The sequence below is a fragment of the Cebidichthys violaceus genome, unplaced genomic scaffold (genome assembly GCF_023349555.1).
Source record: "Cebidichthys violaceus isolate CVI_PGR_0920_01 unplaced genomic scaffold, fCebVio1.0.p SCAF_53, whole genome shotgun sequence".
In the NCBI taxonomy this organism is placed as follows: Eukaryota; Metazoa; Chordata; class Actinopteri; order Perciformes; family Stichaeidae; genus Cebidichthys; species Cebidichthys violaceus.
Window position 1 is genome coordinate 1,480,260 of NW_027176739.1, and position 22,127 is coordinate 1,502,386.

The 22,127-nt window shown below is 44.4% G+C and overlaps 1 protein-coding gene across 1 annotated transcript in view; it reads right to left on the reverse strand.

Annotated features, from left to right (window-relative positions):
- The window catches only part of jade2 (jade family PHD finger 2), a gene marked incomplete at its 5' end in the record, with an annotated part of 71,757 nt that overhangs the window by 16,643 nt on the left and 32,987 nt on the right, over nucleotides 1-22,127 (reverse strand). Inside the window, one exon of the mRNA XM_068731737.1 lies at nucleotides 7,154-7,271. Within this exon, the coding sequence (XP_068587838.1) occupies nucleotides 7,154-7,271 (118 nt within the window). The remainder of the gene's footprint in view (nucleotides 1-7,153; nucleotides 7,272-22,127) is intronic.

A 22,127-nucleotide genomic window follows, 5' to 3' on the forward strand; every position in this document is an offset into this window, starting at 1 on the left:
TCTTGGTTTTTTTTGCAACCAGCGAACGAAATGATAGACTTCTATACTTCGGATTTCTTTTCACAACAGGAGTCGCCGCCCCTGATGGCCATTAGAAAGAACGCAAGAATAAGGCACTTCTGCACTGGCTTCATTTTGTCAGAAACCGACTGGACACAACAGGAAACGACGCGTTAAAAGAGTCTGGAGGGGTTCGTAGCTCCAGGTCCGTGCCGGATTGTTAGGAGGAGGTGGAGCTAGGTGGAGTGAAAGCTGCAGTAGTTTGTTAAAGTGAAGAGTGTGACAGAACACAAGAAGAAACGAGAGGTGGGCCGCTACTTAGTTTCGAGAATCAAGTTTGTTTGGTCATGTCAATCGATAGACATTACATTTTGTTTGTATGCCTGTACAGTTTGCTTTCCTTAAAATAAAAATGGCTCCCTTACATCCTTTTCTCTCAATGCTTTCGTTTATTTAAGTAAAGCGCTTGGCATTGTTATATAAGTGAACTTGCTTTGCCCTAGAGCGGCTGGATTTCATTCAAGAAAGCTACACGGATGTAAAAATATGGAAGAATTGAAAAGAAACCGTTTCCCCCTGATTACTCCGGCACCTGCCACCTGCAGCTTCTGCCTCTCTAGTCTGGCTGTATTGCACCAAAAAAACAAAAAAAACAACCCAAAAGCTAACATCCTTGCTGTCTCCAGCGTTTTAACGTCTGAACAGAGATCTTTTGCAAGAAGTGTGTCGGATCAAGAGAAAAGGCTGTTTGATTTACAGACGGCTCAGGTATTAGCGACGATAGAGAACAAGTTTGAACCTCAAAAATAACATTTGCTTTACATCCTGGGTATGTTTAATTGCACAGGGTGGTGTTGTTAATCAGAACCTTATCACTCGACACACAGTATAACAACTATAACTCTTTTTGACAGCAGGAACTTTTCCAGGAACCCAGAAACTAAGTTTCAACAGGCTCTAAATTTAGTTCCTGGCCTCTAGCGTTGGTGTCTTCCGCCTCCTTTTCACTGCATGTACTTTTTCCCTTCTACATAATATTCATAGTTTTTTAGATTCAGTGCAAAAAGGGCTTTTTTTTAAATTGATGATTTTGTTCCTAATGTTGTTCCTGGTCGGTAAAGGTCACTGCAGGGAGACTTTGAACCCTTGTTTTAAGTTTAGAGGTACTATTAGTCAGATGAGAGGGGAACTCTGAGCTTATCTGCTAGTTTCATGTCTCCTTTCAGACTAGTGGAAAGGAAACATATATACCTATAATGTAATACCTACTACTACTAAGTAATGAAAAAGGTAATCGTCTTAATGTCGGTGTTTAACCGGGGACGTTTGATGGTGATATTTACAGGCTAAAGGGGATTTTTGTAAAAGAGTGCATGGCACATTGTAGACACTTCTCCCCACTTTTCCAATTTATTTCACGGCTGTTGCTGAAATTGCGGAGGCCATTAAGGCAGAGCGGTCTTTGAGGAAGCTCCCAGAGGGGAGCTCTTCCTCACACAGCTCCTACCTTGTAATTTCTTTCTTTTCTTTTGTTTTGACAGGAGGACCATCTTATCCTCTGATCTCACGGGGACCATTTTTATTTTATTTTTTTAACATTTCTCCCACATTTTTATTTCCTAATCTGATCTTGTTCTTTTATATGCTCTACAGCTTGGAAAGCTAGTCTTTGGGTTTTCAAGGACGCCTGCAGGCTCTGCTTTTCCCCCCGCAGGTTTTAATCTCAGCGCAAATCCAACGATCAGCAGTGGGAACCTTTTTAAACACTTTTTTTTGGTGTGCCTTCTTTCTCTCTCTCTCCATCTCGGCAATAATATCCTCCCCTCTCTTGTTTAGAAGGTGCAACAGCAGCAGGGGATTTGTCTTTTTGAAGTGTGTGATTAATTTCCCCTCTTTCTAGGTGCACTGAACTGCAGCGTGAGTCTGTGTGAGTGTGTGTGTAGCCACTGTGTCCCATTTCTTACCTGAGCTCATTAGTGCAATATGAGAATGATTTTTTTTTTTTTTACTGTCTTTTCCTCCCCCTCTCTCCCCCTCTTTCACCCTCATGGTCGCTGCTCCTGTTCTTTCTTTCATCCCATTACCTTCTTGTCCCTTCCCATCCTCCTCTTCCTCCATCCTTATTTTCTCTGTTGTCTTCCTCACACACACACACACACACACACACACACACACACACACACACACACACACACACACACACACACACACACACACACACACACACACACACACGCTGAGAGCAGATCAGAGAGGCCAATACTAACCACTGTCAGCTTGTCACAGCTCAGTTTGAGCCAAAATGTAAATTTAGTGCACTTCCTGCATAATAATAATACTGTGTGTGTGTGTGTGTGTGTGTGTGTGTGTGTGTGTGTGTGTGTGTGTGTGTGTGTGGGGAATATGACTGAACTGGTATTTTTTTAATCACTGTGTGAGGACTGGCCAAATATACTGATATTATACTGATATTGTGATACAAGAATATAGTCTTACATTTTGGATATTATTATTATTATAAGTGTTTTCCTGGTTTTGAGTAAAATGGTGTAATTTTCTGAACTTGCTGTAGCTGTTGCTTTCACCCACTTAGTCATTTTTTTTTTTACCAACATTAACTGATGATTATTTATGAAAAATCTTATTGTATACAATGTATTTGAATTTGGTGACATTTCGCCCAGCCCCGTACATCCATGAATCACTCGCCACAGAATGACATCCGGAACCCTTCGGCATCACGCCTCCCTGTCTGCATGTGGGACTACAGGGTAACATGCGAGCGTTTTCACAAAGCATGACGAGAGCTGCCCCCCCCCCCCCCCCGACATGACAGACAGACAGAAGGACTGGCAGACTGAACGTGGAACATGACAGGTTAAGTGCTGTGAGAGACAGACGGGCGGACGGAGGTGTGTGGTTCTGTTCCAGGAGGGTTAGAGGAGAGCGGTGTGTGTGTGTGTGTGTGTGTGTGTGTGTGTGTGTGTGTGTGTGTGTGTGTTTTCCACATTGACAAAATAAAATATAAGAAAACAAGCCTGTAGGGAGACAGTGGTGCTGGTGCATAGCAAGCTCTGTGTATCTGCAAGCTCCTGTAAATCAGATTTTACACATCAGGACTGGATGTCAGACTTATTTTAAAAGCCAAAAATAAACCCAAAACTAGGAGAACAACCTTCTTTTAAAAACAGTCTTTAGACATGATATCCAACATGTTTGCTGATTGTTTTACGTTTGTTCTGCATTCATATAAGAGCAGATATACCCAACATAATTTGGGTGGAGCGTTGCAAGGTTTTCGGTTACTTTGAGTAACAGAATCGGTCCGAGTGGCCGAAAAGGTACGAAATGAGAACAAACCGAAGACGACGGACGGACGGACTGAGACAGAGTGTCGGATGAGACGACCAAGGGTAAGATAGAGGAGAGAGAAAGAGGACACCGCCAATGAGAGGAAAAGGAAAAATAAAGAAAAACGTGGAGATGGTGGAGAGAAACCGATTAAAGCAGAGGGTACGGAGAAATAAGAGAGGCAGAGAAAAGAGGGAGATACAAGGTGAGGGACACGACAAATCATTACAGCAGACAACCTCATCCTTCACTCTCTGGCACTCTCTAACTCTCACACACACACACACACACACACACACACACACACACACACACACACACACACACACACACACACACACACACACACACACACACACACACACAAACTATCCTCTCTAATCTAACTCCTGTGGCAGTGAGAATAGATATGGCTGTTTAGTGCCAGCAGCACAGCTCCCGGTACCTGATGGCAGCAATCTGCTGAGTCAGCAGCTCTGCATCTATGTGTGTGTGTGTGTGTGTGTGTGTGTGTGTGTGTGGTTAGAAGTGCTCAATTTTCAGTGCTCATCATTCCCGAGGAAGGCTGCACATACACACATTTATACACTCCACTAAATCTTACAAACACCTTCACTCTCTCTCTCTCTCTCTCTCTCTCTCTCTCTCTCTCTCTCTCTAACTCCCTCTGTGTCTCCCACTAACACACACACACACACACACACACACACACACACACACACACACACACACACACACACACACAGCCACAGCCACAGGGGTGAGCTGACAAGAGTTCACTATCATTACCATGCCAGCAAGACGTAATTGGTATTACCATGACAACAAGCTTTCACTTTCACGGCCATGACGGCTGCAGGTCACGACTACTAGAACTAACACGGGTTCCTCAGCGTAACAGGCAGACGCGGGTCACTTTCATTCCTTAACGACTACAATTAAAGGGTAACGTCGGTATTTTTCAACCCGGGCTCTATTTTCACATGTTGTCGTGTCAAAGCGACTAAAAGGTTGACAACAATTTCTGAAATTGGTCCGGTATCGAGCGAGACCGCAAAACAGGCCGCGATGTAATCCTTTTGGCCAATTTCACACCGACAAATTTAAACCCACTAAACAGTGATTGTTGCCCACCGGCAGACTCAGACTGTCCTCGTGAGACAACATTATGGAAAGGACACGACGGAGGAATACATACGTCTTTCTTTACTTTTCGCGTGATCCGGTCTGTTTTTTCGTTCTATCGCGTCTAATAAAGTCTCGCTCTACAATCTCACACGACTTGTTGCCAGAAGCCTCGTGGAGTTGGAGAGAGGAGTGAAGACTTTGTGTAGCTGCAGTGTTGTTTTTGAATGCCGTGGCTGAATATTTAGCTGATTTTGACAACGGCCAGTGGCAACAAGGAGCACTTTTACCGGTCGCACACCGACGCTGTGGAATAGCCCTCGAGGATCACGTCGCTGGATACTGGACACATTGGTCACTTAGACACAGAAACATGCAGAAACAGGGTCCAGGTTGAAAAATACCGAAGTTACCCTCTAACTCCATAACTAGGGTTTACTATCAGCTACCTGACGACAGCTCGGGAGTCTGGCAGCCAATGAGAAACTCGGTTTTAACGATTGCGTAACTTGGGACTGATCAAAATGTCCCTAGAGGGCCTTCCTGTGTGCTGTGAACCTACTTTCTATATCGCCTACTTTACTGTCTATTTACAGTTAGAAGAGCTTTTTAAAGGAGACTTGAGGAGCTCGTTGACTCTAATTTGTATGCAGACGGCGTCCTCCGATTGGCTTGTTTTTTGATGCTGTACACTGTGATGTTGTTTGGCCGTCGAAGGTCAGAGGACCGAAATGTCCTCAACAAAGTGATTAAAAGTGACGGACATCGTGGGAGGTTCTTCGCTTTCTTTCTCGACTGTTGCAAACTCGCCGCGCTCCCGTCTTCAACACGCAGTTCCGTTCGTCGACTTCAGGTGCCACAAAAAAACAAAAAAAACAACCGCGGCTGCCGGGCAAATGTTCACAGTTTTAAGACATTATCACACCAGCTTGCTCTACACTGGCTCCAAGTCAGTTTAAGTATTGATTTTAAGATGTTGTTACTAACTTTTAAGGCTCTTCACAGGCTGGCCTCTGGCTCCAGATGCAACCTCACTAGACGTACTAAAGTCCGGATTGGTGTCAAAAGGTGAGGAGTCTCCCGGCTCTGGAATAGTTTAACCAAGGGACACCGATCAGTCAGCGCAGGAACTTTATCTGAATCTCTATAAGCTAAATCAATAAAAAGGCAGCAGTGTTGTTGTGCTTGACTATGTTTAGTCTCTGTTGTGCACAGTTGATTTTTATAAATGTAGACATATACATATAACACTTTGTTATACCTGTTAGAATAAATGTTGTGCATATGAATAAAGTTGTGTCTATTATTGTTATCTTTATAGAAATTAGTTTGCTACATTGACTGTATGTAAAAATAGGACGTAGTCACCGTGACGTCAGCCATTGGTTTGTTGACTGCTGTTTTGAAGCCTCAAGTTTGGCATTTTGGCCGACGCCATCTTGGTTTTTTTTGCAACCAGAAGTGATACGAGCTACAAGTACAACCTGAACGCTGACTAAAACATGTTTTGGTGACCAAAAAGGTCACAATTAAACACACTGTGAAAGTTTTGTCTTTAAAGTTGAAAGACAAAAACACGGACAACTTCAAAACGTACAGACCGGACAACACCGCGGTAGAGACCTGTCAATCAGTGTGTAGCCCCGCCCCCTAAATCATCCCCTGCTTTATGGTGTGTTTGACTCTAAATGGAGCATAATGTACTAAATGAACATCATGCTGTATTGAAGAAGACTGTAAACTAGAGATTGAGACCATAAACTCATGTTTACAATGTTTACTGAGGGAATAGATCAAGAGAGAAGTAGAGTCATTTTAGACTAGACTTCTATACAACCAGAGGAGTCGCCCCCTGGTGGACACTAGAGAAAAGTAGAGTCATTTTAGACTAGACTTCTATAAAAACGGACATTTAAGGCACGTCCACATGTGTTTCCAGGTGTTTGCCGTCTGCTTTACTGTGACCATGATTATAACTAGCTCCTTTATGTGGAGTTTTGTTGTTTCCAGGTAAAATGATTATAATGAAGACAATTCAGGGAGGTATAAAGACAAACGTGGCTTACTCTAACAAGTGGTGAAGATACAAGAACCTTTTTTGATAGAATACTAAAAGCGCACCAGATTTAACCTGGTGGTCCCGCTAACAATACGAATCTCGTTGTGAGCAGATATCTAGCCTACGCGGCAGCATCGAGTCATCCACCCAGCTGTGTCCTTCACGTATCTCCATCACAGAGCAGCTGCACGGAACGCATCGAGGTCAGCCACCTGAGCGCAGCGGACAGGAAATCGAGCTCCGTTTATGTGGCCGGCCGTGTGTCAACATATCCGGCCGAACCATTATTTCAGGGTTCACGGCCGTGCAGGTGTCGAGTGTGGCCCGCTGTGCAAAAAATGATGACGGGCCGTTTCCAAAAAAAAAAAAAAAAAAAACCCCGTCCACCCACCACACTCAGTCAACAAGGGCTTGGATGTAACCGTGATGCACTTGAGCTTTCCAAATTGCACTTTTTTTTTTTTTTTTGGGTGGACAGAGTGTGTGTTGGCGGCCTTGGCTACAGTGTTAGAGTGGGTGAAAGGTAACGGTTTCTTTCTTTCTTTCTTTCTTTTTTTTTACATTGGCATGTTTTTGAATATTCACCACGGACACACTCGTGTTTCCTTCCTCTCTTACCTCCGGCAATGTCCTCTTCCAGTAGTTGTATCTGCAGGTGGAAGATCTTCTCCTGGAGGTCGCACATGGTGTGTTTCATTTTCTCCCTCCGCGTCACCATGTAGCACAGGTTACGCACCTGAAACACACGACATCGGCGTCACAAACACGGAGGCGGCACGCGTTGCATCTTCATCACCGTGATTTAGCTCAGGGACATGAACCTGAGAGTGACGATGAACATCATGACCCTGCAGATGTTTGGGTGTAAATACAAAACAGACACACTTTGTCTAGTCGTGTAACACAGACTTAAGGATGCTTAAACAGTCAATATTACTGATTTTAAAAATGGATCCAGCCTCACGTCGCTCTTTCAGTTCATTGTTTCGGTATATAGTCATTATCTTTGTGCACCAAACCCCTTTCTAGCAGCAGTTTTAAGGGAAGAAACCACTGTATTCTACCTGCTACTTCAATAAAGATTGAGATCAAAGCAACAATATGTAACATCACAGGTTAATGTAAAGTTCACACGGTGACTTCCTTTTTCCTGCCAGTAAACTCTTCTCCCGCTTAGACCCAAACTCCAGCTGAGCCCTCCTGCTCCTCCATATCGCCAAATTACTATCACATGGCCCCGTAAGCAGTAAGATGAGTGTGTATGTGAGTGGATGAATGTGGGCATGCTTATGTTTAGCGCATATGGAAAGCTGCGGTTGTAAATGTGCGCGTGTGGCTATTTGGAATGGGCAACAAACATAGAAGAGAAGAAGACGCAGAGACAAGAAAGCGAGTGAAGACGCTGAGACTTATAGAGAGACAGAAATAGATCGAATAGAGAGAGAGAGAGCGAGAGAGACAGGTAGGGAGAGAGACAGGCGGCGCAAAGGGCTGAGTAAACAAGATTCGGCGCGGTCCCCTGGCAACTGTAGTTGTTACATGCTAACAAAATCATTTTATCTACAGATAAAACCCAGTCACAGAGAGTGGATACCATGTTAGCTGATGATGTGGACTGAAAACCCCAGGAAAGGGGAGAGACTTGTTCAATATCTGGGATCCACGTTGACTGATTACAAACTTTATTTATGTAAAAGTAACTCCACTGCGAAAACAATACAAGCGATAGGAGGGGTGCTATGGCTGGGTTATGTTGGAAAAAGAACCACTTCATAAAGCTTGTCGTTCATTCAGCTTGTCGCCCAACCGTGTTGGGAGAAGTCACAGTCGCTGACGGGGCGAATAACCAACTCTCCTACAGAGGGGCAGGATGCAATAATCCGTTTAATATAATATGTGAATACCAGCGCACACTTACAGGCAATTCCATGGATGTCATTCATAGTGTTGCACTCGGCTGCATGCATGAAAAGTGGCAGTTACAGTTGTGTAAAAGGATATGAGAAAAGCAAACTACAGAAGTGTTAACGCACTGCATACTAAAGTACTGCATACTAAAGTACTGCATACTAACGCACTGCATACTAAAGTACTGCATACTAACGCACTGCATACTAAAGTACTGCATACTAAAGTACTGCATATTAACGTACTGCATACTAAAGTACTGCATACTAACGCACTGCATACTAAAGTACTGCATACTAACGCACTGCATACTAAAGTACTGCATACTAACGTACTGCATACTAACACACTGCATACTAAAGCACTGCATACTAAAGTACTGCATACTAACACACTGCATACTAAAGTACTGCATACTAAAGTACTGCATACTAACACACTGCATACTAAAGTACTGCATACTAACGTACTGCATACTAAAGTACTGCATACTAACGTACTGCATACTAACACACTGCATACTAAAGTACTGCATATTAACGCACTGCATACTAAAGTACTGCATATTAACGTACTGCATACTAAAGTACTGCATACTAACGCACTGCATACTAAAGTACTGCATACTAACGCACTGCATACTAAAGTACTGCATACTAACGTACTGCATACTAACACACTGCATACTAAAGCACTGCATACTAAAGTACTGCATACTAACACACTGCATACTAAAGTACTGCATACTAAAGTACTGCATACTAACACACTGCATACTAAAGTACTGCATACTAACGTACTGCATACTAAAGTACTGCATACTAACGTACTGCATACTAACACACTGCATACTAAAGTACTGCATATTAACGCACTGCATACTAAAGTACTGCATATTAACGTACTGCATACTATCACACTGCATACCACAGTACTGCATATTAACGTACTGCATACCACAGTACTGCATATTAACGTACTGCATACCAAAGTACTGCATACTAAAGTACTGTATATTAACACACTGCATATTAACGTACTGTATATTAATGTACCGCATACCAAAGTACTGCATATTAACGTACTGCATACTAACACACTGCATACCAAAGTACTGCATATTAAAGTACTGCATACCAAAGTACGGCCCGCCTCAAGGCACCCTGACGCAATGCATTGTGGGGCAGTTGAGTATGGGCCGTAAGTTCACATCTCGCATACGCATACACACTCAATTTCACGTCATACTTAGTATGAATATTATGCTAGTATGTGATTCTAAACACACACACACACACACACACACACACACACACACAGCACTTATTGTAAACTTGTGGCCTTACTGTTCTGTAAATGTTTTTACAGGACCATGTACACCACAGTAAAGCTTTATAGCAGTTTAATGTCCTCATAGGTGCTGGACTATGTTGGGTTCAAAGTAAAGACCACAGTGTTGTGTTTCAGGTGTTATATACTGAACAGACTACCCAACAACCCATCGTCATGACAGCAAAGTAACTGCAGAGAGAGGGAGGAAGGGAGAGAAACTAATTGGGTCCAAGCCAGAGCACTTGAATCCCAAACTAACAAGCCAGAAACGGGATCTCTGCCAACTCTCACAACGGTAAATCAGTAATCATGTGTCTCTAACCACATCTGTGTGTGTGTGTGTGTGTGTGTGTGTGTGTGTGTGTGTGTGTGTGTGTGTGTGGCAGCATCATGCATGTGTGAGCCTGAAGATTTGCCATGGTGCTAATGGGACAGGACAGACTGTGTGTGTGTGTGTGTGTGTGTGAGAGAGAGAGTGTAGGGAGGCAAAGGTATTAAAAAGGAAGAAAAAAACCAAGGGAATACAGATATAACCACATATACCAGAAAAATATTACACTGGTGGGAACACAACACAAAACAACATCATAGATGGGAACTACCTCCTAAATGTGCATGTGTGTGTGTGTGTGTGTGTGTGTGTGTGTGTGTGTGTGTGTGTGTGTGTGTGTCAGCAAGTGGGATATACACAGAGGCAGAAAGAGAGCAAGGCCTGTGTGTGAGTTTGCGTTGGTGACAAAGAAACAGAATTGGTTTATTTGTTTACTTCTACAGTGTGTGTGCATGTGTGTGTGTGTGTGTGTGTGTGTGTGTGTGTGTGTGCACATACAGCCGGTCCAGCAGGCTGACTGTTTATCTGTTGGTCTTGATGGATTCGTCAGCCTGGCCTATCTGACCCATTCCATCCCTGTTAGAGCACCGCAGATAAAAATAGCTGCTCAACTGGGACACAATGTGCAGAGCCTGGCTTTGATTAGGACACTCTGCGTGTGTGTCTGTGTGTGTGTGTGTGTGTGTGTGTGTGTGTGTGTGTGTGTGTGTGTGTGTCTGTACTGTTTTTAAAAACAACTACCTCTGCCTGGCCACGTGACAAGGGAGTAGGGAGCAGGATGGGAGGTAAAGATAAGAAAAGAGATGAGAGAGGAGTTAAATAACCCCTCTGTTCAGTAAGAGAGTCCTATTTGACTCAAATGGAATAAAGTAGTCTTTGATTGGCTGCAAAAACATTTGCTGAATATGTTTTGAAATATATAGAAGTTGTTGTGTATCATACAGGACATTCAGCTCGGTGAATCATTTGCATGTTGCGCAGGAGGATCATGCCGTCGGTTGCGTGCGTCTGTGAGTGAGTGTGCACCTCTGTGTCCGTCCGCTGCTAATCTCGCATTCTGCTGCAGAAAGCTGCACAGCATTTTTGGGGAGGCCAGTTATGGCTGCACGCTCAGGACCACCCCCTTTTCCCCCCCCCCCCAGAAATACTGCCATTGACTACCTGCTGACTCCTCACTCACTCACTCACTCACTCACTCACTCACTCACTCACTGGCCGGTACGGGTCGATTAGTGATAACACAGCTGAGCGCATAGCCGACCCAAAAGCCGCTACTCCGCCTCCAGAGGCGGTGGGCGTTGCGGACACACCTGGAATGGGTCGGCACTCTATCGCCTTTTCTGGTTGGATTTAGGTGAACACCTGTCCTCAAAACCAAATCTCTCCTCCGTCTCCCTGCTGGGCAATTATTTCCTCCACCAGTCCTCCATCCTCATACCTGTGCTCAAGCAAGTCGTCTTTACTTCTGTCGGGCTTTTTCCTTCCCTCGTTAACATCTGCCTTTGTCTCCGTCTGAGTCTATTCATTCAGTCCGAGCAGCCATCAGTCACTGAATCAGCAAACGCAGCGCTTTCTTTCATTTCCTGCTGTCCCACTTACACATATTCACCGGCGAGACACAAATCTGACAGCATGATTTGGGTGTTCAATCTGTTTTAATAAAGCATTGCACACCAGCCGACGAGGGAGAGATAAAAGAGAAGGGAGACTTTGACATCGCTTCGTAGAAAAAGGCGGTGAAATGAGTCAGCAAAGTCTCATAAATGTTCAACGAAACCTTTGAGAGCCTCACACACACACACACACACACACACACACACACACACACGGCCAAAGACTCCGAAAGGAAAGCAACATTTTTGATGAGATTTCATTGTTTTCCTTTTGATAAAGAGAGATGTTATTGTGGATGAAATTATCAAAACTGACGGAGTTCGTTTTCTCAACGATTGTGGGGAAATAAGCCAGTGAAGAACAATCACACGTCACCTGTTATCCATTTAAAATGTCTTTTTTTTTTTTCTTCACCGGTCGGGTCAATTTGACATTTTTGCGGCACCGTCTGGTTATGACAAAGTCAACGTGACATATTTATGGACGTTGGACGTTCATTAATTTGACCGGTGTGAATCAAACTCGACAGGTAATTCGCTTTTTTTTTTTTTTGGCAGGTGAGTCAAAGAAGTGATTTAAAAACGCTGGCTGAGACAGAAGTAATAAAATATAATGAATCCATCAATAACTATTACAGTTTCTTACAGCCAGGAAACAGCATTCCTTCTTTTAGCGCTCCTCCTCCTGCTTCATCCCTCCTCCTCCTCCTCCTCCTCCTCCTCCTCCTCCTCCTTTAATCCCTCTGCGACTGAACCCTCCGCATTTCTATCTCATCCATCCGCGACACGACGGGCCGGAGATAATCAGCATTACAAGTGTATTAACTGTGATGAGCACAGTCTCTCTCTCTCTCTGTCTCTCTCTGTCTCTCTCTCTCTCTCTCTCTCTCTGTGTCTCTCTCTGTCTCTCTCTCTGTCTCTCTCTGTCTCTCTCTCTCTCTCTCTCTCTCTCTCTCTCTCTCTCTCTGTGTCTCTCTCTGTCTCTCTCTCTGTCTCTCTCTGTCTCTCTCTCTCTCTCTCTCTCTCTCTCTCTCTGTGTCTCTCTCTGTCTCTCTCTCTCTCTCTCTCTCTCTGTGTCTCTCTCTGTCTCTCTCTCTCTCTCTCTCTCTCTCTCTCTCTCTGTCTCTCTGTCTCTCTGTCTCTCTCTCTCTCTCTCTCTCTGTCTCTCTCTCTCTCTCTCTCTCTCTCTCTCTCTCTCTCTAACCTTCACACTGTCAGGCTCTCTCACCCGTCAGTGTGTGTTATCACCTCCCTCTGCACTCTCTCACACACACACACACACACACACACACACACACACACACACACACACACACACACACACACACACACACACACACACACACACACACACACACTGAGGGGTCAGCAGAGCACTGGCTGTCATCAACCTCTAATTACTTCAACAGGTGTCTGGCTGGAGGACACCACGTGTGTGTGTGTGTGTGTGTGTGTGTGTGTGTGTGTGTGTGTGTTACTATTCTACTTTGCCATCAAAATATTGCCCAAATGAAGCACATTTTCAAGAGGTCAGCCATGGACATGATCTACTGAAGTGGAGTTGATACTGGACTTTTACAAACTAAAATGATTTGGTTGATATTTGGTTTTGAGACATGTGATGAGGTCAGAACATGTGATGAGGTCAGAACATGTGATGAGGTCAGAACATGTGATGAGGTCAGGTACCGGGGGTTTGGACATTTTAAACTTTACAAGTAAAAACTACACTGAAAGCAACCGCGACAGTCAATTCTGAACAATTAGCATCACTGTAAAGAATTCTAACGGGCCTTTTTGTGCAGGAGACATTTTGACCCGTCACGGCAGGAAAAGCGGAGATAATAATAATAATAATAAGATGAACAATAGGCTCTGTTTCATTCAAGTGTCCCAGTGAGCCGTGACACCGTGACAGGGAGCCCGAAACCATCTATTAGAAAAAATGCTCCATCAGCATTTACCTCATTATTCTCAGTGTTAATATCTTCCACTCTTCAGCCAGGTGACAGGTAAAACTTCACGATTTGTTCGTTCTATTTTTGGACTATTCGACGCACAATGTGCATAACAACAGGTGGCTGGAAACATACGGGTTCTAATGAGTTTGTGTGTAGGTGCATTTGAAAGACAGTGTGTGTGTGTGTGTGTGTGTGTGTGTGTGTGTGTGTGTGTGTGTGCAAGCTGCCGCGGGTGGAGAGGCAGCAGCTACGTCAGAACTAATTCCCAAACTGATCTCTGAGATAGAGATAAACCCAGTGGGACCAGAGAGGGAATGCATGTGTGTGAGTGTGTGTGTGTGTGTGTGTGTGTGTGTGACTAAAAATGGATTTCATGGTATTGACATAAGCGATATGATATGTGGTAAATGACTGTGCTACAGACATACAAGCAGAGAGAAAGGAAGAGATACAATAAAGACGGTGAGACACAAGGAGGAAAACAAAGCACCAATCTATTGCATCGCTCGGTCAGAGAGCGAAAAGTGTAAAAATATGCAAAAAAAACAAAACACAAAACGGGATAACAGCTTCTTTCTCTCTTCACTTCTCCAACTAACTTCCAGCTCAGATCTATATTGACCCGACCCTCTCAGCTCCCAGCGTATCGACTACAAACCTGCGCTGCTTACTGATGAGCACCATCCACTGCTCATCGGCCTTGAAACGCGCACAACTGGGAGGAAGCAGCCGGCTAAAGATCGGGGTTATCGATCCTTAATTGGCCCGATATCACCCCGAAACCCCAGCGTGGAGAGCCTGGGTTAATTACTAACGAGACAATCCCGAGTGGAATAATCAAACCGGAGTGTGCACTTAAATGCAGACAGCTTGTTTCAGCAGGAGCTCTGCAAGCGATTACAAGAGCAGCTAATCAATTTGTCACGTGTTGCTTAAGTATGTTTCGTCTGTTAGTGACACTGTTGGGTTTATTGGGCTGATTTTACATCAATAATCATTGACAGCTATAAAAAAAACAAAACAAATGCAGGCGGTCGTTGCAAAGAGAAAGAAATGAACACGAGAGCTGGATATCGGTACCGATCTCCTCGAGTTTCATACGTCAGATAAATATCAATGTTGCATAAAAGGACTTCTCAGGATGTATCCTGGGAATAAACATTTCTATTTATAGAAGAGAAGATCCCCACAACAAACACAAGCCGAGAGCTCCGATCACTTCCTCTCACGGATCACTAGAGGCCACATCCTGGTCAACCGGTCCAAAGACCGTTTTGGGACTTTTGTGTTACTTATAACTTACTTTTTTTATTTATTTTTTTTTGTTGCATGTTGTCATAATCTGCTTTCTACAAAGTAGAACATGTTACACTTCATGAAGCCCTAATGGAACCACTTTTAGAGGCCGAGAACAATCTCAAAGATTTCGAATCGCAATTAATTAGAAAATCTTTTTTTAATTAATCCCGCGTAATAAAAAGTACATTTGGTGACCTCCAGGTCAAAATACATTTAGATGTTGAAGGTTGATGAAACGGATCAAATCACTGCTGTGGCCTTCAGGTAACGTAAAAAGAAGTTTACTTTAAGTTTCAGGTGATTATACACTAATGAAAACATATTATACTCTGTAAGAATCCTACACACTGGCCCTTTAAGGGGCTGCTCATAGTGACAAACTCACAGATAAGGAGCATTTAGAATTGATTTTGAATATTTTTTTGGCAAAAACTTTGCCTCATGCTATGTTACACAAAATCCACAACACTGGTAATAAACTATAGAACACATCTAAAAGAAAAAGTCAAGTGTATATATCTTGTAAAAGGTGCCTGTAAAGGTTTTCCACAATCAGAGGTATAAGACCCGAGTGACCCGCACCGTCAAACCAAACGACACGTCATAAATCCTTTTCATGCTCCTTCAGGGACAGTCGGAGAACTCCACCACCTGGCATCCTCATCCGTCACAACATTACACATTTATGAATGAAAATGAAAACCTGTCGGGGGGATAGAGAGAGAGAGAGAGAGAGAGAGAGAGAGAGAGAGAGAGAGAGAGAGAGAGAGAGAGAAAGACAGAGAGAGAGAGAGAGAGAGAGACGTAAATTTGTCAGAACGGAGAGCCAGAAAAGAAAGTTTGGTTTATGGTTGACAAATATCTCGACCGTGAGGAACACAAATGATTTGTTTTAACCGCGGCGGGGTGGACAAAACGAACGCCACCGACACAGTGAAGCTAGTGATCCTGTATCGAAACACAGGAAACAGTGAAGCTGATCCTGTATCAATGTACAGGACACAGTGAAGCTGATCCTGTATCGATGCACAGGAAACAGTGAAGCTACTGATCCTGTATCAATGCACAGGACACAGTGAAGCTGATCCTGTATCAATGCACAGGAAACAGTGAAGCTGATCCTGTATCGATGCACAGGAAACAGTGAAGCTGATCCTGTATCAATGCACAGGACACAGTGAAGCTGATCCTGTATCAATGCACAGGACACAGTGAAGCTGATCCTGTATCGATGCACAGGAAACAGTGAAGCTGATCCTGTATCAATGCACAGGACACAGTGAAGCTGATCCTGTATCGATGCACAGGAAACAGTGAAGCTGATCCTGTATCAATGCACAGGACAAAGTGAAGCTGATCCTGTATCAATGCACAGGAAACAGTGAAGCTGATCCTGTATCGATGCACAGGACACAGTGAAGCTGATCCTGTATCAATGCACAGGAAACAGTGAAGCTGATCCTGTATCAATGCACAGGACAAAGTGAAGCTGATCCTGTATCGATGCACAGGAAACAGTGAAGCTGATCCTGTATCAATGCACAGGAAACAGTGAAGCTACTGATCCTGTATCAATGCACAGGACACAGTGAAGCTGATCCTGTATCGATGCACAGGACAAAGTGAAGCTACTGATCCTGTATCAATGCACAGGAAACAGTGAAGCTGATCCTGTATCAATGCACAGGAAACAGTGAAGCTGATCCTGTATCGATGCACAGGAAACAGTGAAGCTGATCCTGTATCAATGCACAGGAAACAGTGAAGCTACTGATCCTGTATCAATGCACAGGACACAGTGAAGCTGATCCTGTATCGATGCACAGGACAAAGTGAAGCTACTGATCCTGTATCAATGCACAGGACACAGTGAAGCTGATCCTGTATCAATGCACAGGACAAAGTGAAGCTACTGATCCTGTATCAATGCACAGGACACAGTGAAGCTGATCCTGTATCAATGCACAGGACACAGTGAAGCTGATCCTGTATCAATGCACAGGACAAAGTGAAGCTGATCCTGTATCAATGCACAGGACACAGTGAAGCTGATCCTGTATCAATGCACAGGACACAGTGAAGCTGATCCTGTATCAATGCACAGGAAACAGTGAAGCTGATCCTGTATCAATGCACAGGACACAGTGAAGCTGATCCTGTATCGATGCACAGGAAACAGTGAAGCTGATCCTGTATCAATGCACAGGACACAGTGAAGCTGATCCTGTATCAATGCACAGGAAACAGTGAAGCTGATCCTGTATCGATGCACAGGAAACAGTGAAGCTGATCCTGTATCAATGCACAGGAAACAGTGAAGCTACTGATCCTGTATCAATGCACAGGACACAGTGAAGCTGATCCTGTATCAATGCACAGGAAACAGTGAAGCTGATCCTGTATCAATGCACAGGACAAAGTGAAGCTGATCCTGTATCGATGCACAGGAAACAGTGAAGCTGATCCTGTATCAATGCACAGGAAACAGTGAAGCTACTGATCCTGTATCAATGCACAGGACACAGTGAAGCTGATCCTGTATCGATGCACAGGACAAAGTGAAGCTACTGATCCTGTATCAATGCACAGGACACAGTGAAGCTGATCCTGTATCGATGCACAGGACAAAGTGAAGCTACTGATCCTGTATCAATGCACAGGACACAGTGAAGCTGATCCTGTATCAATGCACAGGACACAGTGAAGCTGATCCTGTATCAATGCACAGGACAAAGTGAAGCTGATCCTGTATCAATGCACAGCACACAGTGAAGCTGATCCTGTATCAATGCACAGGACACAGTGAAGCTGATCCTGTATCAATGCACAGGAAACAGTGAAGCTGATCCTGTATCGATGCACAGGAAACAGTGAAGCTGATCCTGTATCAATGCACAGGAAACAGTGAAGCTACTGATCCTGTATCAATGCACAGGACACAGTGAAGCTGATCCTGTATCAATGCACAGGAAACAGTGAAGCTGATCCTGTATCAATGCACAGGACACAGTGAAGCTGATCCTGTATCGATGCACAGGAAACAGTGAAGCTGATCCTGTATCGATGCACAGGAAACAGTGAAGCTGATCCTGTATCGATGCACAGGAAACAGTGAAGCTACTGATCCTGTATCAATGCACAGGACACAGTGAAGCTGATCCTGTATCAATGCACAGGAAACAGTGAAGCTGATCCTGTATCGAAGCACAGGACACAGTGAAGCTGATCCTGTATCAATGCACAGGACACAGTGAAGCTACTGATCCTGTATCAATGCACAGGACACAGTGAAGCTACTGATCCTGTATCAATGCACAGGACACAGTGAAGCTACTGATCCTGTATCGAAGCATCGTAGTAAGTACTACGGAGTTGGCTCCGTAGTACAAACCAAGACAAACCAGATCCACTCCTTCCGTTATTACCTTTCACAATAAAAGTCCTAGATATATACACTGCGTAACTGTTTACCAGAGAAAACTCAGATTCACTCAGAACATTTCGCTAAAAGGAAACTCAATGAAGCATCTTACATTAGGGTGAGGCTATACAACAGTGTACCTCAGACAGACCGCCAGACGCTGCTCTGGGTCACTAGGGTCCTGGTAGCCGGTCCAAATCTTTTCAAAACTTGTATTGAAAAAGTGAAAAAGCATTTTTCTTGTTGTTTATTTGGGTGTAAAGATTCATGTGGGGGTCACGTGACTTCCTCCGGTCTCTGTCGGTGGTCTGTCTCAGCTTATTTCCCCAAAAAACGATTACTTAAAAACACGGCGAACACTGAGGGATTAAAGTCAAACGCGACTCTGGCAATGCTTTTATTTTGGTAGGCTGGATGAAGTGGATCGCTGCAGCTCAGGAGCAGAACGCATTACTCCCGAGTCTCAAATTGCTGCTTTGGCTATCTGTGCTTATACGGATTGATTTTAAAATACTATTACTTGTTTATGAAGAACAAAAATGGTTTAGGGCCAAAATACATCTCTGATCTGCTTCTGCGTTACAGAAGCCTCCGGACCGCTCAGGTCCTCCGGGCCTGGATCGGTTACTGTTGTGAAGGTTAAAACAAAAAACACGGCGAAGCAGCCTTCAGCTTCAAGAAACACATCTCTGGATCGAACTTCAGACTCGTTTGAATCAAGGCTGAAGCCCTTTCTGCCCATTATTTCCTGCTCATATACTCTCTTCAATGTTGCCTCCTGCCATATGTGAAGCTCTTTGAAATGTCTTTGTGTTTCAAAGGTGCTACACAAATAAGCTTTTGCCAAGTTCTCTACAGGCGCCCTGCAACATAAACAGACTGTATTAAATACCGTGGGCTGAAATAACAGATCTTGGCAACAGCAACACAATTATCTGTGTTGTGAATCGCGGAGGACCTTCAGATAATCTTTTAGCTACCTGGAAGATGAAGTGGCTCGCTGTGAATTTGTTGCCTCGCCTCTGCAGTGCCCTTCAGAGGACCCTAAAACAGTCGGCGACTCGATTTTCACCCACTGAAGCTGTCAGAGCGTGGAGCAATAACGCCGCTCCCAGTGGGGGGGGGGGGGGGTGGGGGGGGGGGGACGCTGGCCAGCAAGCTTCATCTTTGCTCTTTAACTACTGGTCACGACCCGAAAATAGATCATAAAGCATGTAAGGTGAGTGGGCGCCCGCAAGATAAGAGCAGCAATATCTGGATTCAATAGGCCTGAATGTAAGGGGGATACACATGTTATTATACCGAAACACTTTCTTATTTCCCAGTTATTCTTTATTCCATTCCTACCTCCACTGCTGGAAATATAAAAACACATCATTATATAGAACATTTTGAAATGTGGTTATCTGCAGCTTTGTTTTATCCCCAGCATAGAAAAAGCATGGACGTTCACATGCAATTCTGAGCCAATAGCTACGCTTAAAAGGTGCCGAGAAACCAGAGATTTTAAGCGACGATAACTCTCGTTTATACCTTTATCACAACGCTTTGACCTCATTGGTTGTGGGGGTCACTTCAGACATTTCCCTCGGCACCAGCGCGACTGGACCCGGAGCTAAACGCGAGAATTAAGACGGATAACTCACGAGTGTGCAAGTAGACATTCAGAGAGACAGGTGGGCCGCCGAACAGGTACAAAACCAAGGACAGACCAAAGAGGTTAACCGTCGAGAGCAATTTGAGGCTCGGTGTCTTCTTGCCCGAGGACACGTTTGACATGTGGACAGTGGAGGCTGGGGAGTGGACCGCGAAAGGAAAACTACCGTCTGTAACTTCCCCAACGTTTCCTTCACTGATGACTCTTCCGCCGGCTCTGTGTCGCTGCAGTGCTGGCAGGAACAGCGCAGGTTAAGCTGCATGTTCTGCCCACGCTGCACAGACTCAGTCCACAGTCGCACATTTCATCTCTCCCTCGACTTCGGAGCCAACGGTCCTCTGTAGCTCATCGTCGCACACAGTCTGCATATAGAAAGTGGGCGAATTCGTCGCGACGGGTAAAAAAAACATAAATCATCCCCCTGCTTTATGGTGTGTTTGACTCTAAATGGAGCATAATGTACTAAATGAACATCATGCTGTATTGAAGAAGACTGTAAACTAGAGATTGAGACCATAAACTCATGTTTACAATGTTTACTGAGGGAATAAATCAAGAGAGAAGTAGAGTCATTTTAGACTAGACTTCTATACAACCAGAGGAGTCGCCCCCTGGTGGACACTAGAGAGAATGCAGCTTTAAGACTATTTAAGCCTGCCCAAGTTCTAGCAGTCCAATCAAATTCTAAGCATTTTATTTGAATGCCGTTTTGTAACTGTACATCTCAAATGATCACACATGCAACACGTCACGGTACAGAAGCTCAGCTTTCACTGGGAGTTGAAGAAGAGATACAAGACACAGACAGGGACAACGAATAAACTTGCAACGTCAAATGAAGGACACGCGGTGGCGAGTTCAAAAAATACAAGACACAAAAAAAGGAGTGAGGGAAGAAAGGACTAAGAAAGAGATAGAGGGAGGAGGGGAAGGGCGGACAGAAGGAGCTAGCAAAGGAAGAAGAGGAAAGGAAAGTGGGTCAGACAGGCAGACAGACAGACAGTGGAGGCTGCTGCAGCTGGATACGGCAGACTGATGTGCAACACACACAAAACACGTGCACCACAGTCGAGCACACACACACACACACACACACACACACACACACACACACACACACACACACACACACACACACACACACACACGCCGGAGCCCATCACTCGCAGACCAACACAAACTACATGATTTATTAGCTCCTGTCACAGACAGCGTGGCCACGCCCACCTGGGATTCGTGGCGACATCGTTCTCCAGTCGGAGCTCAAAATGTGATTTTTTTTCTTTAGATGTGTGTGTTTTTGGCATCTCAGTGCGGATACTCGTATCAGACTACATGTGTGTATCCAGGAGTACAAACGTATCGCACGCACACACACACACACACACACACACACACACACTGACATGTCTGCTGGAGGAGTACGAGGAGGGAGTCTGGAGTTCTGCCAAAGCGATAAACTCTGAATAAACCTTGTGACACTAACACTCTGCTCCTGTTCCTCCTTTCCTTCCTCTTCATTCACATGCTGCTCTTTTCATTTTTTCCACTATTCCTCTACTCCCTCCCTCCTCCCTGGCACTCCTTCATCCAGCTGCCTACCCTCCTTGTTCCATCCTCTCCTTCTCACCCATCTCCTGTCTTTTATCTCCCTCCCTCCCTCCTCTCCTCTCCTGTCTTTATGTTCCTCCTGCACAGTCCATGTAGAGATGAAAGGGGGAGGAATGGAGAGACATGAAGGCTGGAAAATAGAGCAACAAATATGAGACACACACACACACACACACACACACACACACACACACACACACACAGTTTAATTAAAACGAGAGGAGAAGTGTGTATACTCCACACTATGTCTAATAGCAAATGTGTAAAGATCAAATCCCGGTTATGAAAACCTTATTACTCCAAAGCCCTCGGCTCCACTGGATTGAGGTTTTATTGGACAAACTGTTTCATGTCAGCAAACAAAACAGGATTTGGGAAAGGGATTAAATTGTCTCCAAAATCTCACTTGACAATGCAGCCAGACAGCATGGATCGCCTGTCTCACATGCAGCGTGCATA